This window comes from Callithrix jacchus, chromosome 3, assembly GCF_049354715.1.
Source record: "Callithrix jacchus isolate 240 chromosome 3, calJac240_pri, whole genome shotgun sequence".
Taxonomy (NCBI): domain Eukaryota; kingdom Metazoa; phylum Chordata; class Mammalia; order Primates; family Cebidae; genus Callithrix; species Callithrix jacchus.
In genome coordinates, this window is record NC_133504.1 from 102914844 (window position 1) to 102938723 (window position 23880).

Consider the following 23880-nt stretch of genomic DNA (forward strand, 5'->3'; position numbering starts at 1 on the left):
GCAAACTTAAAGCTTCAATAGAAGTTCCTGAAATGTAACTTCCTATTCATTTGTAGCTAGTCAAAGTGATGTCACCATAATATAATTTAGGCAAAACACCCATAAACTTTTCACAATTCAAATAAATCAAAAAATGTTAAATATCAGAGCCAAATAAGATTAGCTATGGAATTTTAAATTGAATGTGTTCTATAAAGAGACAACCAGTTCAGTTCTAACATTCAGATTTCTGAGGTTTTCTAAAACAATAAACTCTGCCGAAAAAACAGAACAATAAAACATAAAATGCACTTTAGTTTGCCTTTACATAAAAAGTTTCTTTGCAAATTTGAAATATTGAAAAGTAAATATAAAACAAAACAACATAAATTAGTACAAATAATATAAATTACATGGTAGAAAACTCACAATGTAAATTATGGATTTTAAACTTCTCCAAGCTTTCCAGGGTACAACACTCTGCATCAAAAGTATCAAGCCTGAAACTGCAGCTCATTTTTAAAGCAGGTGTCCTAGAGAATGTCACTTGATCTAAAGCCTTCTTACTTTGGTAAGTAATACTGACACTGAGGCCAAGAACTAGAATTATGCTTTGACTAGGCCTCTGAACTGACCACAATCGATTCAAGCTGCTTAAGCATTTGAGCACCAGGCAAATGTGCTATGTTAATTAGTGTTACATGATCTTGACATGAACTAATCCCCATTCCTATTAACTTCCTTAGCAAATGAAGCTTTAATGCTTAACTGATAACAAGTACTGGATAATTCAGAACAATGTAAATTTAACAGATGAGGGAGCAATAAGTGATGGCTACTCATGTTAGCATAATACATATTTATTTTACATGGCAGGATGATTGTATATCAAAATTGCATCCTGGCCTGGCTTTAAATTTAAAACCAAGGCAGGTAGGGGTGGTGAATGTAATTTCTACTTTGATCTTCATATTTTCTCCATACTAAGTACGTTTTTTAGAAGTGCCAGAATTGGTGGTTACAGGATATCATGAAATTTGATAACTAGGCAACATGAATCAGCAAATGATGTGGTATGACATTTTGTTAACTCACCCAGTAATTACTTGCTTACAATAGCATACAAATAACAGCAGAGACTCCTGTCTCCACAAAGGGTGTTTCTATCTAGAATATAGTTTCCCTAAGCATCAGTCTAGGCAACCAAAGTACTATAACTTACAGAAGCAATGTTACAAGTCAGAGTTTGTTCTATTTTATTGGTATTAAACCAAAAATATAACAGCTAAATGCAGGTAGTAATTAAAACATTGCTTTCTTTATTAGGAGAAAGCAGCAACATACTAGATCTTATATTAAATATTTCTGTAAGACAGAGACCCCACACTAGGACTTTTAGGAAAATGACTAACCAAATTGACATTATGGCCTAAATGATGAATGGGTCTAGAGTCAGGCATGATCTATGCAGTTAAACATTTACTGAATGCCTCCTGTGTGTTGAATACTGCATTAGACTTTGGAAACCTCTACTAATTTTCCCTTTCTCCCCATAACCACTATTACTACTCCCACTGCTGCTGGCTAATTCTTACTAAGCAGACACTCACTCTGAAAAATACAATTTAAATGAAAAATAACAGCTTACGAAATACTGCATTATTCCATTTTTGTAAAATAGTATCTGTCCTTATGAGTGAATGTTTTAAAAATCTGGGCCCGGCGCAGTGGCTCACGCCTATAATCCCCGCACTTTGGTAGGACGAGGCAGGTGGATCACAAGGTCAAGTGATCGAGACCATCCTGGTCAACAGGGTGAAACCCCGTCTCTACTAAAAATACAAAAATTAGCTGGGCATGGTGGAGCATGCCTGTAGTCCCAGCTACTCGGGAGGCTGAGGCAGGAGAATTGCTTGAACCCAGGAGGTGGAGGTTGCGGTGAGCCAAGATCGCGCCATTGCACTCCAGCCTGGGTAACAAGAGGGAAACTCCGTCTCAAAAAAAAAAAAAAAAAAGAAAATAGTAGTAACGGTTACCTTGGGAAGTGGGATTATGTGTAACTTTGTTTTTTGTTTTCTGTGTTTCTATGTTTTTTAAATGTCATAATGAACACTGACTACTTTTAAAATAAAAAAAATCTATTCAATTTTGAATGACACACTATGTGCTATGTTCTTGAAATATATATTATTTAATTAATAGTAGGCTAAAGAGAGGGGTATTTATATTTGATTCTTAAATGAAGTATTGAGGTTTCCTGGCTCCATTGTAAATATTACCTAGAAACATTATGCTATAATTATATCATAGAAGAGATGAAAATGTAATTAAGTTTTAATCTTATTCAACTTCAGAGAAGTCATTGTTTCAATTATTTCAAAGTAGGACAAATTTAAAAAGAAGAGAGTCTGAAAATATCACTTTAAAAGATCATTTGTTCCTGCCAACAAGGAAACTCACAAAGTGCAACAGGTCCTTGGGGTGGGATGCCTGCCATCAGCATTGCTGCCTACACTGCCAACATTCTAAAAGCCCCTTATTCAGAAATACTCAGATTCAATAAGCTGCAGTACAGTGCATTCTTAAGGTCTCTGAAACTTTTTTCTTCTTGCAACTTAAGAGACAATGAAATAGATTTGGATAAAACATATATATATGGACCCTCCGCCTCCAGGGTTCAGGGGACACTCCTGCCTCAGCCTCCCAAGTAGTTGGGACTACAGGCACGCGCCACCACACCCAGCTACTTTTTGTATTTTTAGTAGAGATGGGGTTTCACCATGTTAGCCAGGATGGTTTTGATTACCTGACCTTGTGATCCGCCCACCTTGGCCTCCCAAAGTGCTGGGATTACAGGCGTGAGCCACTGCGCCTGGCCTTTTTATTTTTGAGACGGAGTCTTGCTCTGTTGCCCAGGCTGGAGTGCAGTGGTGCAATCTCAGCTCACTGCAACTTCTGCCTCCCACATTCAACCAATTCTCTTGCTTCAGCCTCCCGAGTAGCTGGGACTACAGGTGCATGCCACCACACTCAGCTAATTTTTTTGTATTTTTAGTAGAGATGGAGTATCACCATGTTAGCCAGGCTCGTATGGATCTCCTGCCCTTGTGAACCACCCACCTCGGCCTCCCAAAGTGCTGGGATTACAAACGTGAGCCACTGTACCAGGCCCAGATAAAATGTATTTTAAAGAAGCAGGTCATAACCTAATTTAACATTCAAAATATTTATGAATAGGTCTGAAGGTACCTTTCAGTGCCTGTCTACTCAAAAATCCAATCTTCTTTTTCTCTAAGGCTCAAAGTTCTTTAATGTCACTAGTTATTTTTCATCTACATGGATGTCCTCACTTCCATAATTTGTAGAATAATGAAAGTAGGATAAGTGATTTTCAGGGTCCCTTTGAGTCTTAAAATTGTATTATTCTCCAAAAAAACACATTAATCACTTTTTCCTTAGTTCTAATAGGAATTGATAACTGATAATGAACACAATTAGTTCTTTTATTTTCACAGAGCTCAGTATTACCTTTCATTAAAGTACATTCTAACAGATATTCATATTTATCTACTCAATAATTAGTACTCTATAGGATTATGGCAAGAATATTTTCACTAATTATATTACACATATTTCAAAATGCAAAAAGAAAAAAAATTGGCATTAAGTACTTTCAAGAAAATTTCAAAAAAACAACCAACCTGATGACCTGGTTACAGTGGGCACACATTGGAGTTCGTTTCCCTGCTGGAATGTGCTCAGCTCTTTGCACTAAAGTGTCCTGGTCACTTGGCTGAGGTTGTCCCAAAGCTGAGTTGGCTGGTGCCACTGCTCCTGAGGAAGTAGCACTGTTTGAGATTCTTCCAGTGGAAGGTACTAGGAGTTAAAACAGAAGAATCAGAATGAGAATAAGTCACATACAAACTTTTCCCAACAATCAAATAATAAAAATTATTATTTTAATAATAATCTATTCACTTGTTATTCTCTCACTCACATTTACAGTGAAGTGATGACTCAAACACCAGGCTGTGACTATGCAAATGAATAGGAAAGAAAACCAAAGATTCCAACATAGTGAAAGAATTATGACAGATGTATGCACAGAATGTTTTAAGGAAAGCATCTCCTCTGCTTCTAAGAGGAGATGGTTAAGGTGAATGTTGAAGGTGAGTTATTTCTAGTTATATAGACGTCTCTGCTAACCATTAATTAGATTTAATTCCAAATATAATCATAGATACATTAAAAATCCCAATATGTTGAAGATAACAAAACCAAAAATTAACTCACTATATTCTCTCTGTTCCTGTATTCTCTAAGTAGACTGTGCAGCCAATCACCCAGGAGTAGAAGGCAGATATATAAGAAGCATCCTTGGCCCTTCCTCCCCCTCGTTTGTAGTAATAGGTCCTGCTGGTTTGATACTACATACTGTTCTTGACTTTGCCTCCTCTTCCCCATTCCTATAATACTGCCTTAATTTAGATCCTCAACATCTCCCACCTCAACCAGCTACCAAAAATGTCTTGTCCTCCTTAAATTCGTCCTCCCAACTGCCACCTATGACTGAAATCTGACCCAACAGCATTTAAAGATCTCCCTATTTGACCCCTGAATGCAGTCCCTGCTTCCATGTGCTGCACACAAATCTCCCGAGTGGTCTCTGCTTGCCCCACAACGTCATCTTACACTGCCCGTTGCCTTTCACTTTATGCTCCACAACACTAATCTGCCTCACTTTCTCTTGTGAATGGGTCTATCTGTGCTCAGGCTGTTTTCACCATCAGCAATGCCACTTTCTATTTACCTAGTAACCACTACTTTATTGTTTAAGTCTCAACCCAGAAATCAACTCCTCCAAAAACTCTCCTTGAATTGCATTTCTCCCCAACCCCCTCCATATAATCACGATTAAATGTTTCTCTTCTATGTTCTCATAATTTTCTGTTAATATCTTTATTACTGTTTTTGCTGCATATTTCTGTGCCTTTCCTTCCCCCAACTAGATAGTACACCCCCTGAGAGCAGAAATTACATCTTTTTCATCACCCTAGCAACTTAACAGTATCTGGAGAGAATGAATGAATGAATGAATAAACTGGAATCAATACATAAGTGAAAGAATGAGAAAACAGTGAGGGATTGAAACCAACAGACGGCCTGCTCCTTAGCCATAGGCAACTAAAAACTAATGGAAGAGAAAAAATGTGCATGAAAATAGTCTAAAAGGAACAACTTTTAAAGCATACAAATAATACAAATTAACAGATTGTATTTATATAAATATATTTACATGAATAGACATATATATGTATATACACATTGACAGTATCTGTATTAAAGTATAGTTGGAATTGGGAAAGATTAATTAGGATAATTGATATAGTAATTCTCCCTTATTAGAATGAAGCCTGTTTGCAATAATGTGCAATTACAGATCCAGAAACCCAGCATTTATAGACACTTCGCACATCTACAGTGCACTGCCTGGCACTTGATCTGTGAAACGGCACTTTCAGGCCAGGGATCTCTACTATTGCCCATGTTTCAAGTGAGTCAACTGGACTAGAAACATGTTTCCATTCTCTCAGACCCACACTTTCTCTTATAGAAATGGGGAAGAAAAGTACTGTAATATTCACTTGGTACACTATTTTCTTTCTTGTTACCTACTCATACAGCCCAGCTCTTACCTCTGTGCATCTTTTATTTCGATATCCAGGCCTGATTTCTCCTAGAACACCAAATATGTATTCTCAAGGGCATTTTCAACTCTAACACCAGTTATTATCTTTACATTCAAGACATGTAAAATGGATGTCCTCTTCTTGCACATATTACCAGCTCTTGCCAAGAACGCCTAGATGCTTGAATTCTCCCATTCATGCAGCACAGAACTCTGCCTCCTATGGCCCTGAGGGTTAGTCCCCGGACCCTAAGAACTGTTTCATAGAAAATGTTTCTTTCTCAGGTCTGTCTTTCCTTTCTCATCCAATCCCATCCTCTATCTTTTGAACTGTGGTCTTGAATTCCTCAAATCTGGACTATTGCGAGTCTCCTAATCACTCTCTCTATTGCCACTCTCCTCTTCTACCTATTCTGCTACATTATTTTTCCAAAAACACTCCTCTGATCATATATTCCTGCTTCTAAAATAAAGCCTCTGTAACTCATTACAAACTATAGGTGGTCCTGAAAGTCAAGTCCCTCAATGAGTCCACTCCAATCTTCTATAATACCTTGTCCTTTGTGTTTCCTCAGATATCACTGCCATCATCTTCAGACTAAATTAGAGTTACTTAATGTTTAGTTTGTACAATTATTTAATACTATTTGAAGGTACTTTTTTTTTTGAGATAGAGTCTTGCTCTGCTGCCCAGGCTGGAGTGCAATGGAATGATCTTGGCTCACTGCAACTTCCGCCTCCCAGGTTCAAGCAATTCTCCTGCTTCAGCCTCCTGAGTAGCTGGCACTACAGGCGCCCACCACCATGCCCAGCTAATTTTTGTATTTTTAGTAGAGATGTGTCTCACCACATTGGTGAGGCTGGTCTTGAACTCCTGACCTTGTGATCCACCTGCCTTGGCCTCCCAAAGTGCTGGGACCACAGTGTGAGCCACCGTGCCCGGCCTTGAAAAAGTACTATTCTTAAATCCTTACAAAAGCCCTGTGATTTTGGTATTAGTACTACTTTTTTAATTTCTGAGGAATCTGAGGCAAAGAGAGGTTTAAAAATCTGCCCGAAGTCACACAGCATGTAAAAGTCTTGAACTTGGGCTCCAGAGTTCAACTTGGGCTTGAATGTCTGGCTCCAGAGTCTGCTCTTAAACTATGCTACAGTTTATTCACTATTCCTTGAATATGCCACACCAGCCATTACCTCTGTGACCCTCAACCAAGGAATGGTTCTTTTTCCACTGCTACTTATAATTTTCCCATTCTGTAAGGCCCATAGAAATTTCATTTTGGAGAAAGACTTCTCCAAAGTCTTCTCTGACCACCCCAGCTAGAAGTAACACTTCTCATCTGTATAATTTATTAGCTGTTTATCAATATCCTGCCAGTATCCTTTCTTCCCTAAATTAATTATTAATTACTTAAAAATGAGTACAAACTCTATATACTTTTTCCTACCCACAACCAGAAATTGCCTTACAACAAAATGATGAAAAAATAATATTTAATCAATTAAATGAAAAACAGAAGATTCCCAATCTTTTTTTCTTCTTTTTTTTTGCATTTGTAAAGAAGACTTTACAGATAGATACTTTAAAAATGTGGATTAGGTTCAGGATTTCAAATAATGGGAAAGTAACCAATTGGAAAATCTGAAAATCAGACCTCAAAGAAAGCCAAATCCTTTCATCTAACATATGCCCTTATTTGATCACGTTAATTATGCATAAGCTCTGAAGTACTGAGTCACTGAGACACTTTTAGCAATAAAAGAGTGTGGTAATTTTCCATCAGTCATTGTAAAATGGGACATAATCCATGTGGCCCATACCTCAAGGAGAAGGTATATGGGGAACTAACTTACTTAGCATGAGAGGCCATTCTTAATCATGCAACATGTGACTGTATCTTAAACACATATGAAAAGGCTCTCAGCTCTACTGCTATTCCTTTCTTGGGAAGAAAAGCTTTGCCTTCTGTTACTGCCCCATTTTAACCCCTTTGGAAATGAAATAAATTCTCACACTTCCATTTGTTGCTGTGTTGCTAGCACATTGGCCCGCACACAAAGCTACACAAGCTCTATTAATTACCAAGTCCTGAACATTTCCAAGGCACAGTTATTTCCAGTATGAATAAAGTGGTATTTCATTTCTTCAGACTGAATTTCTCACTGCTCTAGCACAGGAATGGGCAATCTTTGAGCAGTCAAGTGCCAGCCTCCTAGTTGCTGCTCACTTGGCTTACAGGAAAGAGAGAAGTGTAAGAGGGTGAAATCTTGGGAGAGGGGAAGTACCATAAATGAGTCCTGCTTCCATTACGATTTTGTAGAGAACTGCACTACCATACTAAGAAAATCAGTCTTCCATGGATAACACATTGATCAAAATGCTTCAAATGCATTGAACCCACTACAGAAACCATCTACGTTTATGTAGAAAAAAAAATACTCTTTTTAGAGATCGCTTAAGGATAAGAATCTACTTGTTCGTAATGATGGGTTTTTTTCTCTTAAGTTCTAATGATAAAATTAAACAGGAGCACTGAATCAGCCTCATTTCACAATCTAGGAATGTAAGTCACAAAAAATGTGACTTATTCGAACTGAATAATGAGCAAGTCAGGAAGCTGTTACAATGAGAACATTAGGAGGAAGTTGATTCTTGACTCAAGATTTCCTTTTTAACCTTAAGCTTGAGCAACTTCCATGAAATATTGGCTTCTTTTATAGCTAATCTCTACTCCCTGGGAGCTTGTTTGAAAATTACTTTTTATTGTCTTTTGTACCAAACACATTTCACCACCAGAAAACTGTAAATTCAAATCCATCAGCTTCTCTCCAAACCAGTAGTGTTGGTAAGAATCTCTTTCATTAACTTTAGAATTGCTACTTATGAGTCTTCTAAATGTTCAGGATGATAACACCCATATTTAATCTTTCCTTTTGATTTCAACACTATGATAGTCAAACCTAAGATTACAATAATTACCATTAAATAAATAAGCATAAATTTACTGGAAAACCTAGCAACATACTAGCAAACTTTCTCAGCATACAATATATAAATTTGTTAAGTTAATCCAGTAAAATATACCTAAATCACAATATACAGAGTTGTTAGAGTTTCCAATAAGAAAATATTAATTAAAATCAATCAAGTTCCTAATAGTACATGTGTGAACTTTTTTGAAAACAGATGTTTTCTCACTGGATTAAGAATAAAGTGGGGGTTATTTGATGTTTTTGGTCTCTGTTCCTGTTCATAATGGCAGTTAATTCTAAACCAACACACTTAAAAGACAGTAGTGAGGATTATAATGCAGAGATTAAGCACCTGGCCAGACTGTACTTGAATAGGCATGAAATTAATCAGTTGATTCTTTGGTTCAAATAAAATTATTCAACTATCAGTAAAATATTCTTACTATTGACATATACTATGTGAAAAATATACTACATTCTGTCAAACTTTACTCGGAAACTTAACGTAAGTCAGCTGGGAGCGGGGGATGGTATCCCAAAGAACAAACTTGCAAGTTTGATGTTGGAAGATGAACTGCTCATGATGATACAAAAAACACATCACTTAATGACGTCTCCCCATCTCCATAGTACATCCTGGTCCAAGCCACCATCCTCATCTCTTGCTTGGATTACAGCAGTGACTGCCTATAGATCTCCTTACTTCTACCCTTGCCATAAACACAAAAACCAGTAAAAATGAAGTCAGTATATAATTGGAGGGTTTTGAACAGATACTCCTCTGCTCAAAACCCTCCAATAGTGACCTTTTAACTCAGCACTGAAACGAAAGGTCTTAGAGAATCTTAGCCCTACCACTCTGCCCCTGGCCAATTATATCCTAGACATGCTGGCCTCCTGATTATTCCTCTGTACTGGCCAGCATGCTTCTGATTCAAGGCCTTTGTACTTTCTGTTCCCTCTGCCTGGAAATCTTTTCCCCAGCGTTCACATGGCTTGCTCCCTTACTTCCTTCTGATTTCTGCTCCAAAGCCGTATTATCAATGTAGCTTTCCTGGACCATCCCATCTAAAACACCACCCCATTCCCCACAAACCAGCAGTTCCTCTATTCCCCAGCAGTTTCTCTTTATCTACAGCACTCATGTTATATTCTGTGTATTGTTTATTATTTCCCTTCTCATACCTTGAGGTCACGGACACCATCTATTTTGTTCATTGCTATATCCCCAGCACCCAACAGTTCCTGGCATATTGCTCAGTAAGTCTTTGTTTAGAGAAAAAATGACTCCTGTACCAGAATTACTGTCTTTCTATTAAAAGGAACCAGATGCCTTAGAGAAATTGCTGATTCTAGGATTGGAATAAGGAGTTTGGAATATCTTGTCAAATTATAAAGCAAGGAAAATACTGAAGACGACTAGAGTTGCATCAAAATAATCTGAAGAAGTAGATGGTACAGTTTGAACATTAAGAAAAATAAAAATAGTAACTACAATGGATTGAAATACTTCAAATATATCTAAGTCTATGAGTTTACAATGATTCTAAAATTTTTTTAAAAAATCCACTTTGCTTATCTGTAGAGGATGCTACGGAACCAATTCATTATTTAAAAACTAGTACAACTTAATAAAAAGAAAAATGAAGCTTTATTAATCACTGCTTCATAACTGATCATGTTTCATCAATATCCCACTTGCTCCCTGCCATGTCTGAACTATTATGAAACAAATTCAAGATACGTCATTTAATCTACATTGTAATATAATCTCTAAAAGAGTACTCTTTTTTAAAAAAACATAATCATAATACTATTATCACACTTAACAATATTTCTTAATATCATAAAATACCAAATTTTCAACTTTTTTCTGATTATTTGATTGACTATTAGTTGTCTATTGTCACGGTAACAAATTACTAATAACTTACTGGCTTAAAAACACCAGTTTATTACCTAAACAACAGTTATCCTATGCAGATATTACTGGGTCAAAATCAAGGTGTTGGTAGGGCTGTTTTTCTCTCTGAAGGCTCTAGGGAAACTGAGACTGTCCAGTTCTCTCTTCTGTCTCCCTGCTATTCCACTTTGAAGACCCTTGTGATTACAGTGGGTCAAAGCAAAATAGTCTCTCCATTTTTAGGGTCAATTGATAAGCAATCTTAACTTCATCTGCAAACTTCATTTCTTTTTGCCATATTACATAGTCACAGGTCTGTGTTCACGAACATCTTTGGAGGGGGCATTATTTTGCCTACCACATATCTCCCAACACAGTAATTTTTTTTTTTTTTTTTTTTGAGATGGAGTCTCACTCGATTGCCCAGGCTGCAGTGCAGGGGCGCAATCTTGGTTCACTGCAAATTCTGCTGCCAGGGTTCAAGCAATTCTCCTGCCTCAGCCTCCCGAGTAGCTGGGATTACAAGCACCTGTCACTGTGCCTGGCTAATTTTTGTATTTTTAGTAGAGATGGGGTTTTACCATCTTGGCTTGGCTAGTCTTGAATTTCTGACCTCATGATCAGGCCTTGGCCTCCCAAAGAGCTGGGATTACAGGCGTGAGCCACTGCACCCACCCCAACACAGTAATTTTTTTGTGTTTCTTATTTAAAAAACTTTTTAGAGACAAGGTCTCACTCTGTTCCCCAGGCTGGAGTGCAGATATATATATTTGAATATTCTTCTATAGTAAAAGTTTTGAAGATAAAATAACTTAATCGTTTCATCTTTACAACAATATTTCAAGGTACTGTCACTATTTAACAGATCAAAAATATAAACTTCTGAAAGGATAAGTAACTTTCCTAAAACATGTAGAATCATGAAATGGGGCAAATGTTTTTTGAACAACTACTGTGTGCCAAACAATGTGCTGGCTCTACCGACTTGGACAAGACAAACATGATTTCTGCCTTTACTGAATTTAAAGAAGGTTACAGGAAAGTAAAGTCTATTATGTTACAGTGGGACAAGTGCTAGAAAGGTGGAAAAATACTGAGTTTACCTACAGATATCTTTCACTCACCAGTTTATACCAACAGCTGATAATGAGGAAGGCACTACACTATGCATGTGTTCACAGTGGAGGATAGCACATGTATGTTCAAGTTGGAGGCGCCTGTGGTCCATCTAGTACAAATAATTTATTGAATTAAAAAACTCAGGAGAAATATCTAAGCTAGAAGAATTGATTCAAGAGTCACCAACATACTGATGACATTTGAGTCTGTGGGAGTGAACGAGACTGTTTAAGGGAAAGTGCAGCATGAAAACAGAAGAGCTCCTTAGGCAGAAAACAAATAACAAATACCTCGGGACTGCGAGAGAGACAGGAGAAAAACCAGGAGAGCATGTCATGGGAACCAGTGGGGGAGAGGAGAGAATCTGGAACCCAAAACCATATCTATTTGACTCCAAAGCTTATGTCCTTATGCATTAATTCATCAATAATTATTTATTAAGTCCCTACTGTGTGCTAAGCTCTTTGCCAGTTAATGTCTTGATCCATTAAAATATGAAGTCAGAGCTCCTTAAATGTGATTTAAACCTGGTAGTACTAACTTCTGGACCAGTTTGGAGGAGGGATAGTGATAGTTATATTTCTGCTATTTTAATTTCCTTACTGAGCTTGCTAGGATAAATTTAGGAAAAATGTATGAAGGTGTTATTTTTTTAATTTTCCTTGAAGTCTCTAATAACTTAGATTATCACTTTTAAGCCCTTCATGTATTCTGTAAAATATTAGTTTCTTAGAGAAATACTACTTTATTTCCATAAACCTGGCTGCCCAAAGTTTTTAGCCATTATAATTAATGGCTGCAAAGTTCCTAAAATAAAACATATGGATAAAAGGCTGTATTCTTCACATTTTGAGAAACATGTAGGAGAATTTATATACATTGCTTTAGAAGAGAAATGTGGCCACGTGTGGTGGCTCACATCTGCAATCCCTGCACTTTGGGTAACTGAGGCAGGAGGCTCACTTGAGGCTAGGAGTTTGAGACCAGCCTAGGCAACAAAGTGAGACCCGAATCTCTAAAAACAAAACACAACAAAACAAAAACTTAGTTGGGGCTGGGTGTGGTGGCTCACACCCATAATCCCAGCATTTTGGGAGGCCAAGGGGGGTGGATCACGAGGTCAAGAGATCAAGGCTATCCTGGCCAACATGGTGAAACCCTGTCTCTACTAAAAAATAAAAAAATTAGCTGGGTGTGGTGGTGCATGCCTGTAGTCCCAAGCTCTTCAGGAGGCTGAGGCAGGAGAATTGCTTGAACCTGGGAGGCAGAGGTTGCAGTGAGCTGAGGTCGCGCCACCACACTCCAGCCTGGTGCCTGGTGACAGAGTGAGACTCTGTCTCAAAAACAAACAAACCAAACAAACAAACAAACAAACAAACAAAAAACTTAGTTGGGCATCGTGGCATGCACCTATAGTCCTAGCTACTCAGGGATGTGAGGCAGGAGGATCACTTGAGTCTAGGAGCTTAAGGTTGAAGTGGGCTGTGATAACATCACTGCACTTCAGCCTGGGCAACAGAATGAGAAACATAATTATAGATCTAATACTTTTGCTAAGGACAAACGGACTTAAAGAACTAAATCTATTTTATTGTTAATAGTTCACAATAAAAATTGGTGTGACTACTCCAACTACTATATTTGGATTAAGATAAAGCAGCAAAGAAAGTTATAGGGACAAACCTAGGAATAATCGTAAAACATATTTTGATTCCTTATTTTAAAAAGCCTATAATACTTCATTCTCATTAAGTCAGAAGAAAGGCTGATGTTGAAAATATCAATGGATACTAGGCTAGGTGCAGTAGCTCATGCCTAATATCCCAGGACTTTGGTAGGCTGAGGCAGGCAGATCTCTTGAGGTCAGGAATTTGAGACCAGCCTGGCCAACGTGATGAAACCCTGTCTCTATGAACAAATACAAAAATTAGCCAGGCATAGTGGCAGGTGCCTGTAATCTCAGTTACCGGAAGGCTGAGGCAGGAGAATTGCTTAAATCCAGGAGGCAGAGGTTGCAGTGAGCTGAGATTGAGCCACTGCACTCCAGCCTGGGTGACAGAGCAAGACTCCTTTTCAAAAAAAGAAAAAAAAGAAAAAAAGAGAAAGAAAAAAAAAATCAATGGATACTAATACTCCCCCTGACAAATGTTTACAGCCCCAACAAGGCAGAAGTCATATGCGAGATTTTATGGTGTGAAAAACAACTGGCTCAACTGCAAGAGGCGTTCTTGTAAAAACACTGAGGCTAATGTTATGCTTGTATAAATAACTGGGCTACATCAAAATGGCACTCTTGGGGAGATAGAGTATTGTAATTTAACATCTCAGGAAATATGTTCTCAATGGTATGGTAGCAATTTTATATATACTAAATTGGGTAGCAGTCATGGCAACATGCTTGCATTTTATTGTGTGCAGCAAGTGCTTTCTTCCCTGCCCCTTCCCCAGCCATTGCAAACAGATGGTGGCCAAGAGAAGCACAGAATATGTGCATTTTGTCTGTCAAGCTCCTTATGTTGAAAGCCTAAACAACAGTCTACTCTTCATAATCCAGGCATGAAATCACATCCAACAGAAATGGAGGAAGTTAAGCCAAGATTTGGGATCAGAGGAAAGTACATTCTGGAGACGTTTGTGCAATTTTTAAAAAATGAAATCAGGATTTTTTTTTTACTTGGTGATTAAAAGCAAATTGGACAGATTAAAATATTACCATTTCTCTAAGCAGTGGAGAATGCTGGTATGTATGCTATAAAAAATTGGAACAGGTGCGCCCAAGGCTAAGTATCAAATATTTCCACAACTTCAGGAGGTTAGCTTCTTCCATTAGCAACCAGCCTTTCAACTTTAAGAACCCAGATTAAACTGGATCTACAATAACTTAATTAAAGTGAGTGTGGGGACTTGGATTACGTTCAGTTCTCTTTTAATTTCTTGTATCACACATCATCAAAATTCAGTACACACAGACTTGCCTTTTTCTCCCAGCTGACCTTACATAGTAAACTTCCATTTGGTCGGAGACACAAGTGAAAGAAACTCAGTATGTACCTTGAAGATAAAGATAAGAGATCTTTACATATCTGGTTCTACTAGCATTCAATGAAGTCAACAAATTACTTACTACAATATATACAGTTCTCTAAATCATCTTAATATCACTGTTCCATTTTCTACTTAGAGTGAAAAGACAAGTCTATGCTTTTACTGTAGGAGGCCAGTGTGCTTCATTTTCTTTAAAAAAAAAAAAAAAAAAGAACAAAGGAAAAGAAATAAAAAATAATAAAATTCAGATAAAATATTTTTAAAAGAACAACAACAACAAAAAAAAAAAAACAAAACTGAGACATAATTCATGCTCCCCGGAATACTAAAGAGGATCAATGGTAAACTTGGACAGACTTTGTAAGTGTAGAATGTATTTAAAATATTAAATTTGTAAAATTTTGTTCATATTTAGGTGAGAAAACCATAAGGACATACATTAAACTTATTTTATACTCAAATTATGTCTAGAGTTCTAACATGTCCTATTTCCAAAGTAACATGAAAGCTAAACGAAATTGGCTTTTACCATTTTCCCACCAACTTTCAACTATTTATATAAATGAGAAAGCAGTCTAATTTCAGAAATAAAAGAGAAAGGTACCTAAGGTTGCAGTTGCCTTATAAATAGAGTTCTAATCATGTAGGGAAAAAAAATTAAGCAGGACAAAAAAGAGAAATTTTAAGATTTCTCCATGTCAATATCCACAGTGTCTCTAATGATGAATACAAGCTATTGTAAAATTTAAAAACGGGGTACTACTTACATTTCTATTACTACCACTAATTCTCTAAGATATCTCTCAAAGTCATTAGCTCTCCAAAACAAATGATACTTTATCATTTTTCAAAGTTATGCTTGAATTTAGTATCTTTTAAAAGCAGAGATGGTGGGCCAGATTTTTCATGGTAGAAGAAGCAGCACATCTAGCATAAAAACTAAAATTTAAAATATACAGGCTACTAGCTCTGGGCTTTCTAGCTGTGATGTTAGAAATGTCATCATTCTGTGTCTTAAGCTACCTTATCTGTAAAACAGCAATGATAACTACCTCAAAGGGTGAGAGGATTAAATGAGGTAGTAAAAGTGTTTACTTACACTTCTTTGAATGTGTAAGAAATGCTTAAGTGTCAATTATTAGTACACTCTGACAAAAGATCTTACATAGTTAAAAAAGTATCCACTCATTCAACAACTACTTAGTACCTAAAATGTTTTGGACGTGAGAATATATCTGGTATGAAAAATACATTTAAGGATAAGATATCTGCCCAGAAAGAGTTAATCTTCTTAAAGGTGCTACAGACAAGCAAATAGGAAATCATAGTATCTCAGGGCTATCACTACCAAGGGTGCTGATGGCTATCAATAAAGTCTGCAACTGCTATGCAGAATTATCAGACATCATTATTCTTACTCATGTGCTTTAAAATCAGTGTTAACAAAACTTTTTTTGTAAAATAAATATTTTAGGCTTCATGGGGCTCACAGACTCTTGTGACTATTCAATTCTACCACTGTGGCATGAAATCACCCACAACAATATGTAAACAACTGTATTGTAGCTGTTTTCCAATAAAACTTCATTCACAAAAATCGGTGGTGGGCTAGATGTGACCAAGGAACACTGTCTGCCAACCCTTGGTTTAAACCATACACATCTATTAATAAGAATAGTTCTTTTTGAAAAGCTTATATGAGAACAAATCTAGATGTCTACTTTTATAAAAGGTTTAATATTTTAATCTCAGAATGGGAAGAAAATGGGGAGAAAGAATAGTTTTCACAGATGTGCCCTTGCATCAGCACTGGAAAACTTCCAACACAGACATAAATTTCAATGAAGGGACATTTAAAAGAAAAGAAAGCAGGCAATTAATAGTTGTTACTTTTATTTTTTCCTGAGAATCAGAAACAAAAATCTACTTGTTATGTAAGGAGATGGGCATATTTACATGTTTCACACCCCAGTTTTGACAATGGACAGCTCCAGTCAAGGCTTTATGGCAAGTGGGCTGTTTAGTTTAATGATGTCAAAATGCAGGGGAGCAGATGGCAATAAAACATTATTAGAAGAGATGAAATACACGCAACTGGTAGCAGTTTACTTATTCATATAAAAATCTTAAAATGGAACCAATAAATCTATCCATCTTAGCTAAGCAAATCTAGTTATCTCGATTTATTACTGTAGTGCAAAGCCTACAATGAAATTTGGGATGGTTGTAGAAACAGCAATTTCCTTTCTCACCCCTATCTCCCTTAGACTTCAAATAAAAGATAGAATTTATATCCACTTATAACTGAGATGCACATCATTCAGTCTTTGATCTAATCAAATCTCACAAATATATTTGAGTCTTTCTCAAAAAAAAAAAAATGAAACAACATATCAGATCTCTCCAAAGCTCAGTCCATAATGAAATAAATAAGCTTTTCTTTCTTGCTAAATGTAGCATACACCAGAAGCAGGGTATGATTTAAAAGAAAAAAAAACCCACATTAACTACAATCTTAGCCAAATGATCTAAATTTCAAAAATGGAGTTTAGATGCAAGGAAATGTTACTTGAAACAGATCTTAGCAGCTGCCAGTCACTTGATGCTCCCTATTATCCAAGGCAAGAATCCTTTCTATCCCATCTCTAAGACACATATTCCTCCTTAAATATATTTACTTATACTGTCTTTCGACTCAGGAAAATACACTTCCTGAAATAGGGATAGTGAGAACTCCTCAGATAGGATACAACAGAAGCAAAAATTAACTATTCATTTTGAAAAGCAAGTTTGTATCTTTTTCCCTTTTACCTTTGATCAAAAGAAATTTACAGTATCCCCAAAAGACCTTCAAATGGTCACAACTTTTATATTTATAGCTTACTTGTATCATGCTTCTTGAAACACAAAACAACTTATATCCTAAAAAAGAATTACCAACTTTTGTTTTTACATTCTTGTCAGTTAAGAGCCTTTGTCTTTACTACGTATCAAAACTGTTTCACAGAGAAAAGCAAATCACTAAGATAAAGCTTATATACATAACACCTAATTCACACAAACTGAATGGTGCCTTGACAAGAGCATAGGGAAACTGGTATCTGTTCAATACAGAGTATCGGAGGTTAAGAATATCTAATATTAAATGATAAAATACTGCCTTGAGTATGTCACCATAATATCAACTAATATCAATATATGCTTTTATTTTCCTTAGCAGAATGCCTACCTCCATGGACACCTTTAATAATAAGAAGAAATCGACTAATTTCTTGTCAACACCAGGGATATGAGAGTAAACAGGGCTCACCTGCGAGTTGTGTGTACACACAAAGTATGAAGATAGTATTCTAATATGCTATACTGAATACAATCCTCTCCTGGTATTTTAAGAGTCAAGTTCCCAGGGAGGGCAGTGGTTAAAACCGGCAGCCCAGTTAGGTAAAAGTGTAAATACCTTGCAGTTCTCCTGCCCAGGAAATTCTCTCCAAATCAGGGCCACTGCCCAGGGCAACATTCATTTTCCTATCTCCAGATTGGATTACCTCAACAACTTCTTAAATGGTCTCCAGGACTCCAATCTTAATCTCTACAATGAAGTCACGATGATCTTTTAAACACATTAGTGCTATAATAATCTTTTAATAATTCAAGTCTGATTTTGCCACTTCCAGCTTATAAATCTTTTAATAGGTTCCTTTCAGCATCAAGTCCACACTCTTATATTCAAAGCTGCCATTAATCCATTCAACCTTCTCTCTGGGACACTAGACAGTCTTGAACATACTGAACTACTTGCCCTTCCTACCCAAAGCCAAATTCTCTGGTTTTGCATATGTTGCTCCCTCTCCAAATTGGCCTCCTCCTAAAAACGTTCAAGGGTCGTTGACTACATGCAATTTTGTTTTAGGAATTAAAATATTATTTCTGCATAAAACAGGACTTTACTATAAGCAAATACATATTTTATCTCAAGATTGTGTCCTCAGAACTTTAAGTCTTTTTCTTCCCTTTCCATTGATCCACACCTCCATGCCTTCTGACCCGGGACTCATAATCGGATCTGACTATTCTTTGTGCCTTTTTTGATGATTTCTATATTATATACTGGTGCTTTGCATCCCAGCTAATTTGTCCACAATGACAAAATGGGTGATTCCACATTCCTAGTATTTTCTCTGTACTCCACTGCTTTGTTCCTTATGTGCAGTAAATTATCACATTTTTTTAGATGGGGGTCTAGCTCTGTCATCCAGGTTGGAATGCAGTGGCACAATCTTGGCTTACTGCAACCTCCGCCTCCCAGGCTCAAGAGATCTTCCCATCTCAGCCTCCTGAGTAGCTGGGACCATGGGCGTGCACCACTATGCCTAGCCAACTTTTTTTTTTTTTAATTTGTGGAGATGCAAGTCCAGCTATGTTGCCCAGGCTGGTCTCAAACTCCTGACCTCAAGTGCTCCTCCTGCCTTCACCTCCCACAGTGTTGGGATTACAGGTGTGAGCCACAGTAGTGCCCAGCCCTCGTACTTTGAGAAAAAAAAAATCCTATCATAGGGCTTTACAACTGTCATTATTTTTCAATTTGTAAAAATAAACAATACATTACTAGTTATAGTACTGCTTACGTTCACAATCTTCATTTTTTTTTTTTTTTAAGACATGATTTCACCGTGTTGGTCAGGCTGGTCTTGAACTCCCGACCTCAGGTGATCTGCCCGCCTTGGCCTCCAAAGTACTTGGATTACAGGTGTGAGCCACCAAGCCTGGCCCTACAATCTTCATTCTTAAGAGAGTTAAATGCTTCAAGGAGAGTGGAGCTCCTTTCTCCTTAGTAACATGCTTATTTTCTAATAGCAGCCTTTGGCAGACAGTGCTCCCACCTTTTCAATGACTGTTGTTGGAATTTCGTTTGGTAGAAGGACAGATCAGTATCTTGGCAGATGAGTTTTGCATCCTTCAGATCGTATGATGTCCTAAATAAAGACAACTGACTTCTCCACCCATTCACTTTCTAGGGAAATATTTACTGAGGGCCTATAAACTATGCCAGGCATTGTTTAGGTGCTGTACAGTAGCGATCAGTATGACCCTGTCCTCAAAGGAATGAATCTAAAAAGTGGTAAAAGACACCTACATAAACAATTAAAATGAACAAGATGAATGTTATAATAAAGACATTGAACTTTTGTAGGAGCATAGAAAAAGAACAGGTAACAAGGGGGCTCAAGAAAGTGTCACAAAGGGGTAACAGCTGATCTTAAAGGGTAAAGAGAAGTTTGTGAGGGGTAGAAGGGATGGAAAACATTTCAAGTAAAAGGAGCAGCTTGTACAAAGCAGAGAAGTGTGTGCCAAGGAATGATGTGAACTCATGAACTTCAGTGTGAGTGGACTATAGGGAACAGTGTTATAAAATGAAGCTGGAGAAGAAGGTTGGTCTGAAATTGCAAGGGGACTGAAAGTTCTGTTAAGCAGCTAAGCATTTTGGCCATGGGCAGCAGACAGCCCTAAACATCTTCAAGTAGGGACATCACATGAGAACTGGTTTTTGTTAGACAGTAACAATGTAAGTTATTAATGCAATCAAAAAAAGGAATAAAGGCATAGAAAGTTAACCTCTGAGTATCCTCTAAGTACCAGGTATCTACAACCTAGTTACATCATTTTATTTCACAATAATGCTATAGGAGATGTATTTAAGGTCTTGATTTTAATAAAGAAATAGAGGCCGGGTGCACTGGCTCATGCCTGTAATCCCACCACTTTGGAAGGCTGAGAGGGTGAATCATGAGGTCAGGAGATGGAGAACATCCTGGCCAACATGGTGAAACCTGTCTCAACTGAAAATACAAAAATTAGCCAGGCATGGTGGTGTGCGCCTCCCGGCTACTCAGGAGACTGAGGCAGGAGAATCGCTCAAACCCAGGAGCCAGAGGTTGTGCTACTGCGCTCCAGCCTAGGCCATAGAGCAAGACTCCATCTCCAAAAAAAACCAAAAAGAAATAGAAAAGACTCACAAAAATGCTAACCTTCTGAAATTCATAACCACAAAGGGCAGGCATTTCTATTTTGGGGGGCCATCGCCAGTCAGAAAACTGGGCTCAATGAACAGGTCCTGATCTATCAAGGCATTGCTTATATTCTAATGAATTAATCATTCTCATTTTGTATACGATTAAACCAAAATTCGAAAACGGATGTGTTCCAACATAGAAAGGCTCTTCATTACTCTGTCTGGATTTGTGAAAATCATTTCATTTGTAAAGTAGTAATATTTTATACATATTTATATCTAATGAACTAAATTTATCTAATCTGGTATCTATAACTTAAACAGGATCTAAGAAAAACATCACATAAAAAATTAGGTTACCTACAAAAATACAGAAGCATATTTTTATGTTCCTAACGGCTTATTAATTATATATAATATGAAAGATTTAAACTTAAAAGCCTATTAGACATACAAATGTAGTGAATTCAAATTAGGTTTTAAAAAGTACAACTCCCAGATTCATAAGAAAAATCTCACCTTTATATATTTTTCTAGATTCAAAACCATATTTATAAAGGGATGATTGCATCTTAATCATGGAAGTATTACCAAAGACACAGGCAAATAGGAGGCAGTCTTGCTAGCTTAAATAAAGCTTGGGTTTGGATTCTTACTTTTTTGCATTAACTTCCATCCCAACTGTGAACTTTTGGACATTTTGCATCCTAAGACATTTGGCTCTTTGTCAGTCCCTGGCAAGCTTGTGTGTGTGGTGGCGTATGTTAAACTACATGCCTGAGAAAAACATAATCCAATTTAAACTATAATGCTGTTATGTACATACCTAGTTCCTATTTATCAACTGCTATAGCATGACTGTGTTATTCAAAGACTTCTGGGTATCATAGGCCACATAATACCACAAGTGAAATGATCTAAGAGTTAAAGCTGAAATGGTAGAGGTAACAGAAACCCATGATCAGCTCAGAGTATACTGGCAGTGTCTTAAAATTTCAGTGAGTCATTTCAATGCAGGCTTTTTTTTTTTTTTTTGGCCCATCACTTCAAAACTACAATAGTCATCACCCAATAGACAAAAAAAATGAGATATTTACTTAAATCGGTGACTTTCAAACTTTTTTAAAAAACTGTAAAACATAGTAACAAATATTATCTTCTGACCCAAAACTTATGTGTTTGCCATGTGTCTATACACATACTTCCTTATATACATATATGCATTTATGTCAACCCTCTGTATCTGTGGGTTCCACAGCCGTGAATTCTACTGATAGAGAACTGAAAAAGTAACAACACAGCAATTTTCAAAAAGATCATAAAAAATACAGTATAGCCAGGTGTGGTGGCTCATGCCTATATTCCCAGCATTTTAGGAGGCCAAGGAAGGAAGTTTGCTTGAGCTCAGAAGTTAGAGACCAGCCTGGGAAACATGACAAAATCCTATCTCTAAAAAAAATACAAAAATTAGCTGGCTGGTGGTGCAAACCTGTAATCCTAGCTACTCAGGAGACTGAGGCAGGAAGGATGGCTTGAGCCTGGGAGGCAGAGGTTGTAATAAGCTGAGATTGCGCCACTGCACTCCAGCCTCGGTGAAAGACGGAGACCCTGTCTCAAATACATATATACATACATACACACAGTACAACGATTTTCATAGTACTTACCTTATAGTAGGTATTATAAGTAATCTAGAGATGACTGAACATATATGAGAGGATACACGTGGGTTATATGCAAATATTGCACTACTGTACATCAGGGACTTGAGCAGTCTCAAATTCTGGTATTGGTGGGAGTCCTGGAACCAGCTATTCATGAATACCCAGGAACGATTTAAGATGACATCAATGGTAACAGTCACTCTTTGGTGATTTGCAGGGTGGGGAGGCATCAAATTGTGTTGTTGTGTTTCTTTTTTTTTTTTTTTTTTTTTTTGACAGAGTCTCACTCTGTCACCAAGGCTGCAGTGCAGTGGCCTGATCTCAGCTCGCTGCAACTGCTGCCTCCCAGGTTCAAGCGATTCTCCTGCCTCAGCCTCCTGAGTAGCTGGGATTACAGGCGTGCGCCACCACACCCAGCTAATTTTTGTATTTTTAGTAGAGACAGAGTGTTTCACCATGTTGGTCAGGCTGGCCTCAAACTCCTGACCTTGTGAACCACCAGCCTCTGCCTCACAAAGTGTTGGGATTACAGGCATGAGCCACTGTGCCTGGCCCGTTTTTTGTTTTTTTTTTTTTCCTGTCTCAGCAACACTAGAGCACAGCTATGAATAGTTAAGAGAATGAAACCTAAAGCTTTAATGTGAAAGAAGCAAAGCCACCTGCCTTAATACTTAAACACACTCACTTCCTGACTGTTACATCTCTTTAGTTGGCACTGTCATTTCCACAGGTGAACTATAAAGAATGCACGAACCCATGATGAGTCCACTATCATCTTCTAAATCAAAAGACTTTTTCATGTGCATCAGGATGCTTTTGAAACTATTCATCTAAGACTAAGAGTACATTCTGAAATGATTTTGTTGTTGTTGTTGTCTTTAAACTATGGCATACCATTGCATAGGGCAGAAGAATTTGAATGGCTGGGAATTTTGTATTTATTTTTAAATTTTCCGAAATAGCACAAAATAAGTTAACTTTGCTACAACATAATAACGGATTACCTGCCCATTTATAGCATCTGAAGCAAGATAAATAAGAGCTCAGTAAATATTTTCTAATTTGAGCTAAGAATTATGATGTAATTGAACTGTGACTTCACAACAGAAAAACATACTTTCTTTTTATAATTTTGCTTTATATTGTCATATAATGTATAATGTTTTATACTGTTGTAGTTTTGATCATATGAAATTCATTTATATTTTCTAGAAAAAACAATGTTTTAAACACTAACCATGTGAATCATTATTACAGTTGCTAACATTTGCCTACTTTGATTATTCTAACAAATTTAATTAGGCTCGGAGAAAGCACTCCATTGCCCTCTTGTGGTAATTTTGCTGTACTATGTTTGCCAAGAGTTCAAAAAAACAATTTTTTTCTTTCCACTTAAGACCAAAGCAGTATCTTAACCATAAATTTCTGAACTTCCAAAAGCCATATATAAACTTTCTGTCCTCCACTGGCCATATACTTTGTGCCTTCCCTTCAGTTT

General features: G+C 37.1%; 1 protein-coding gene across 42 annotated transcripts in view; it reads right to left on the bottom strand.

Moving 5' to 3' along the window:
- The window catches only part of PDLIM5 (PDZ and LIM domain 5), a 216725-nt gene that overhangs the window by 27191 nt on the left and 165654 nt on the right, over positions 1 to 23880 (bottom strand). For all 42 annotated transcript variants that reach the window (XM_078366808.1, XM_078366817.1, XM_078366806.1 and 39 more), the window contains one exon: positions 3681 to 3855. In XM_078366808.1, the coding sequence (XP_078222934.1) occupies positions 3681 to 3855 (175 nt within the window). The remainder of the gene's footprint in view (positions 1 to 3680; positions 3856 to 23880) is intronic.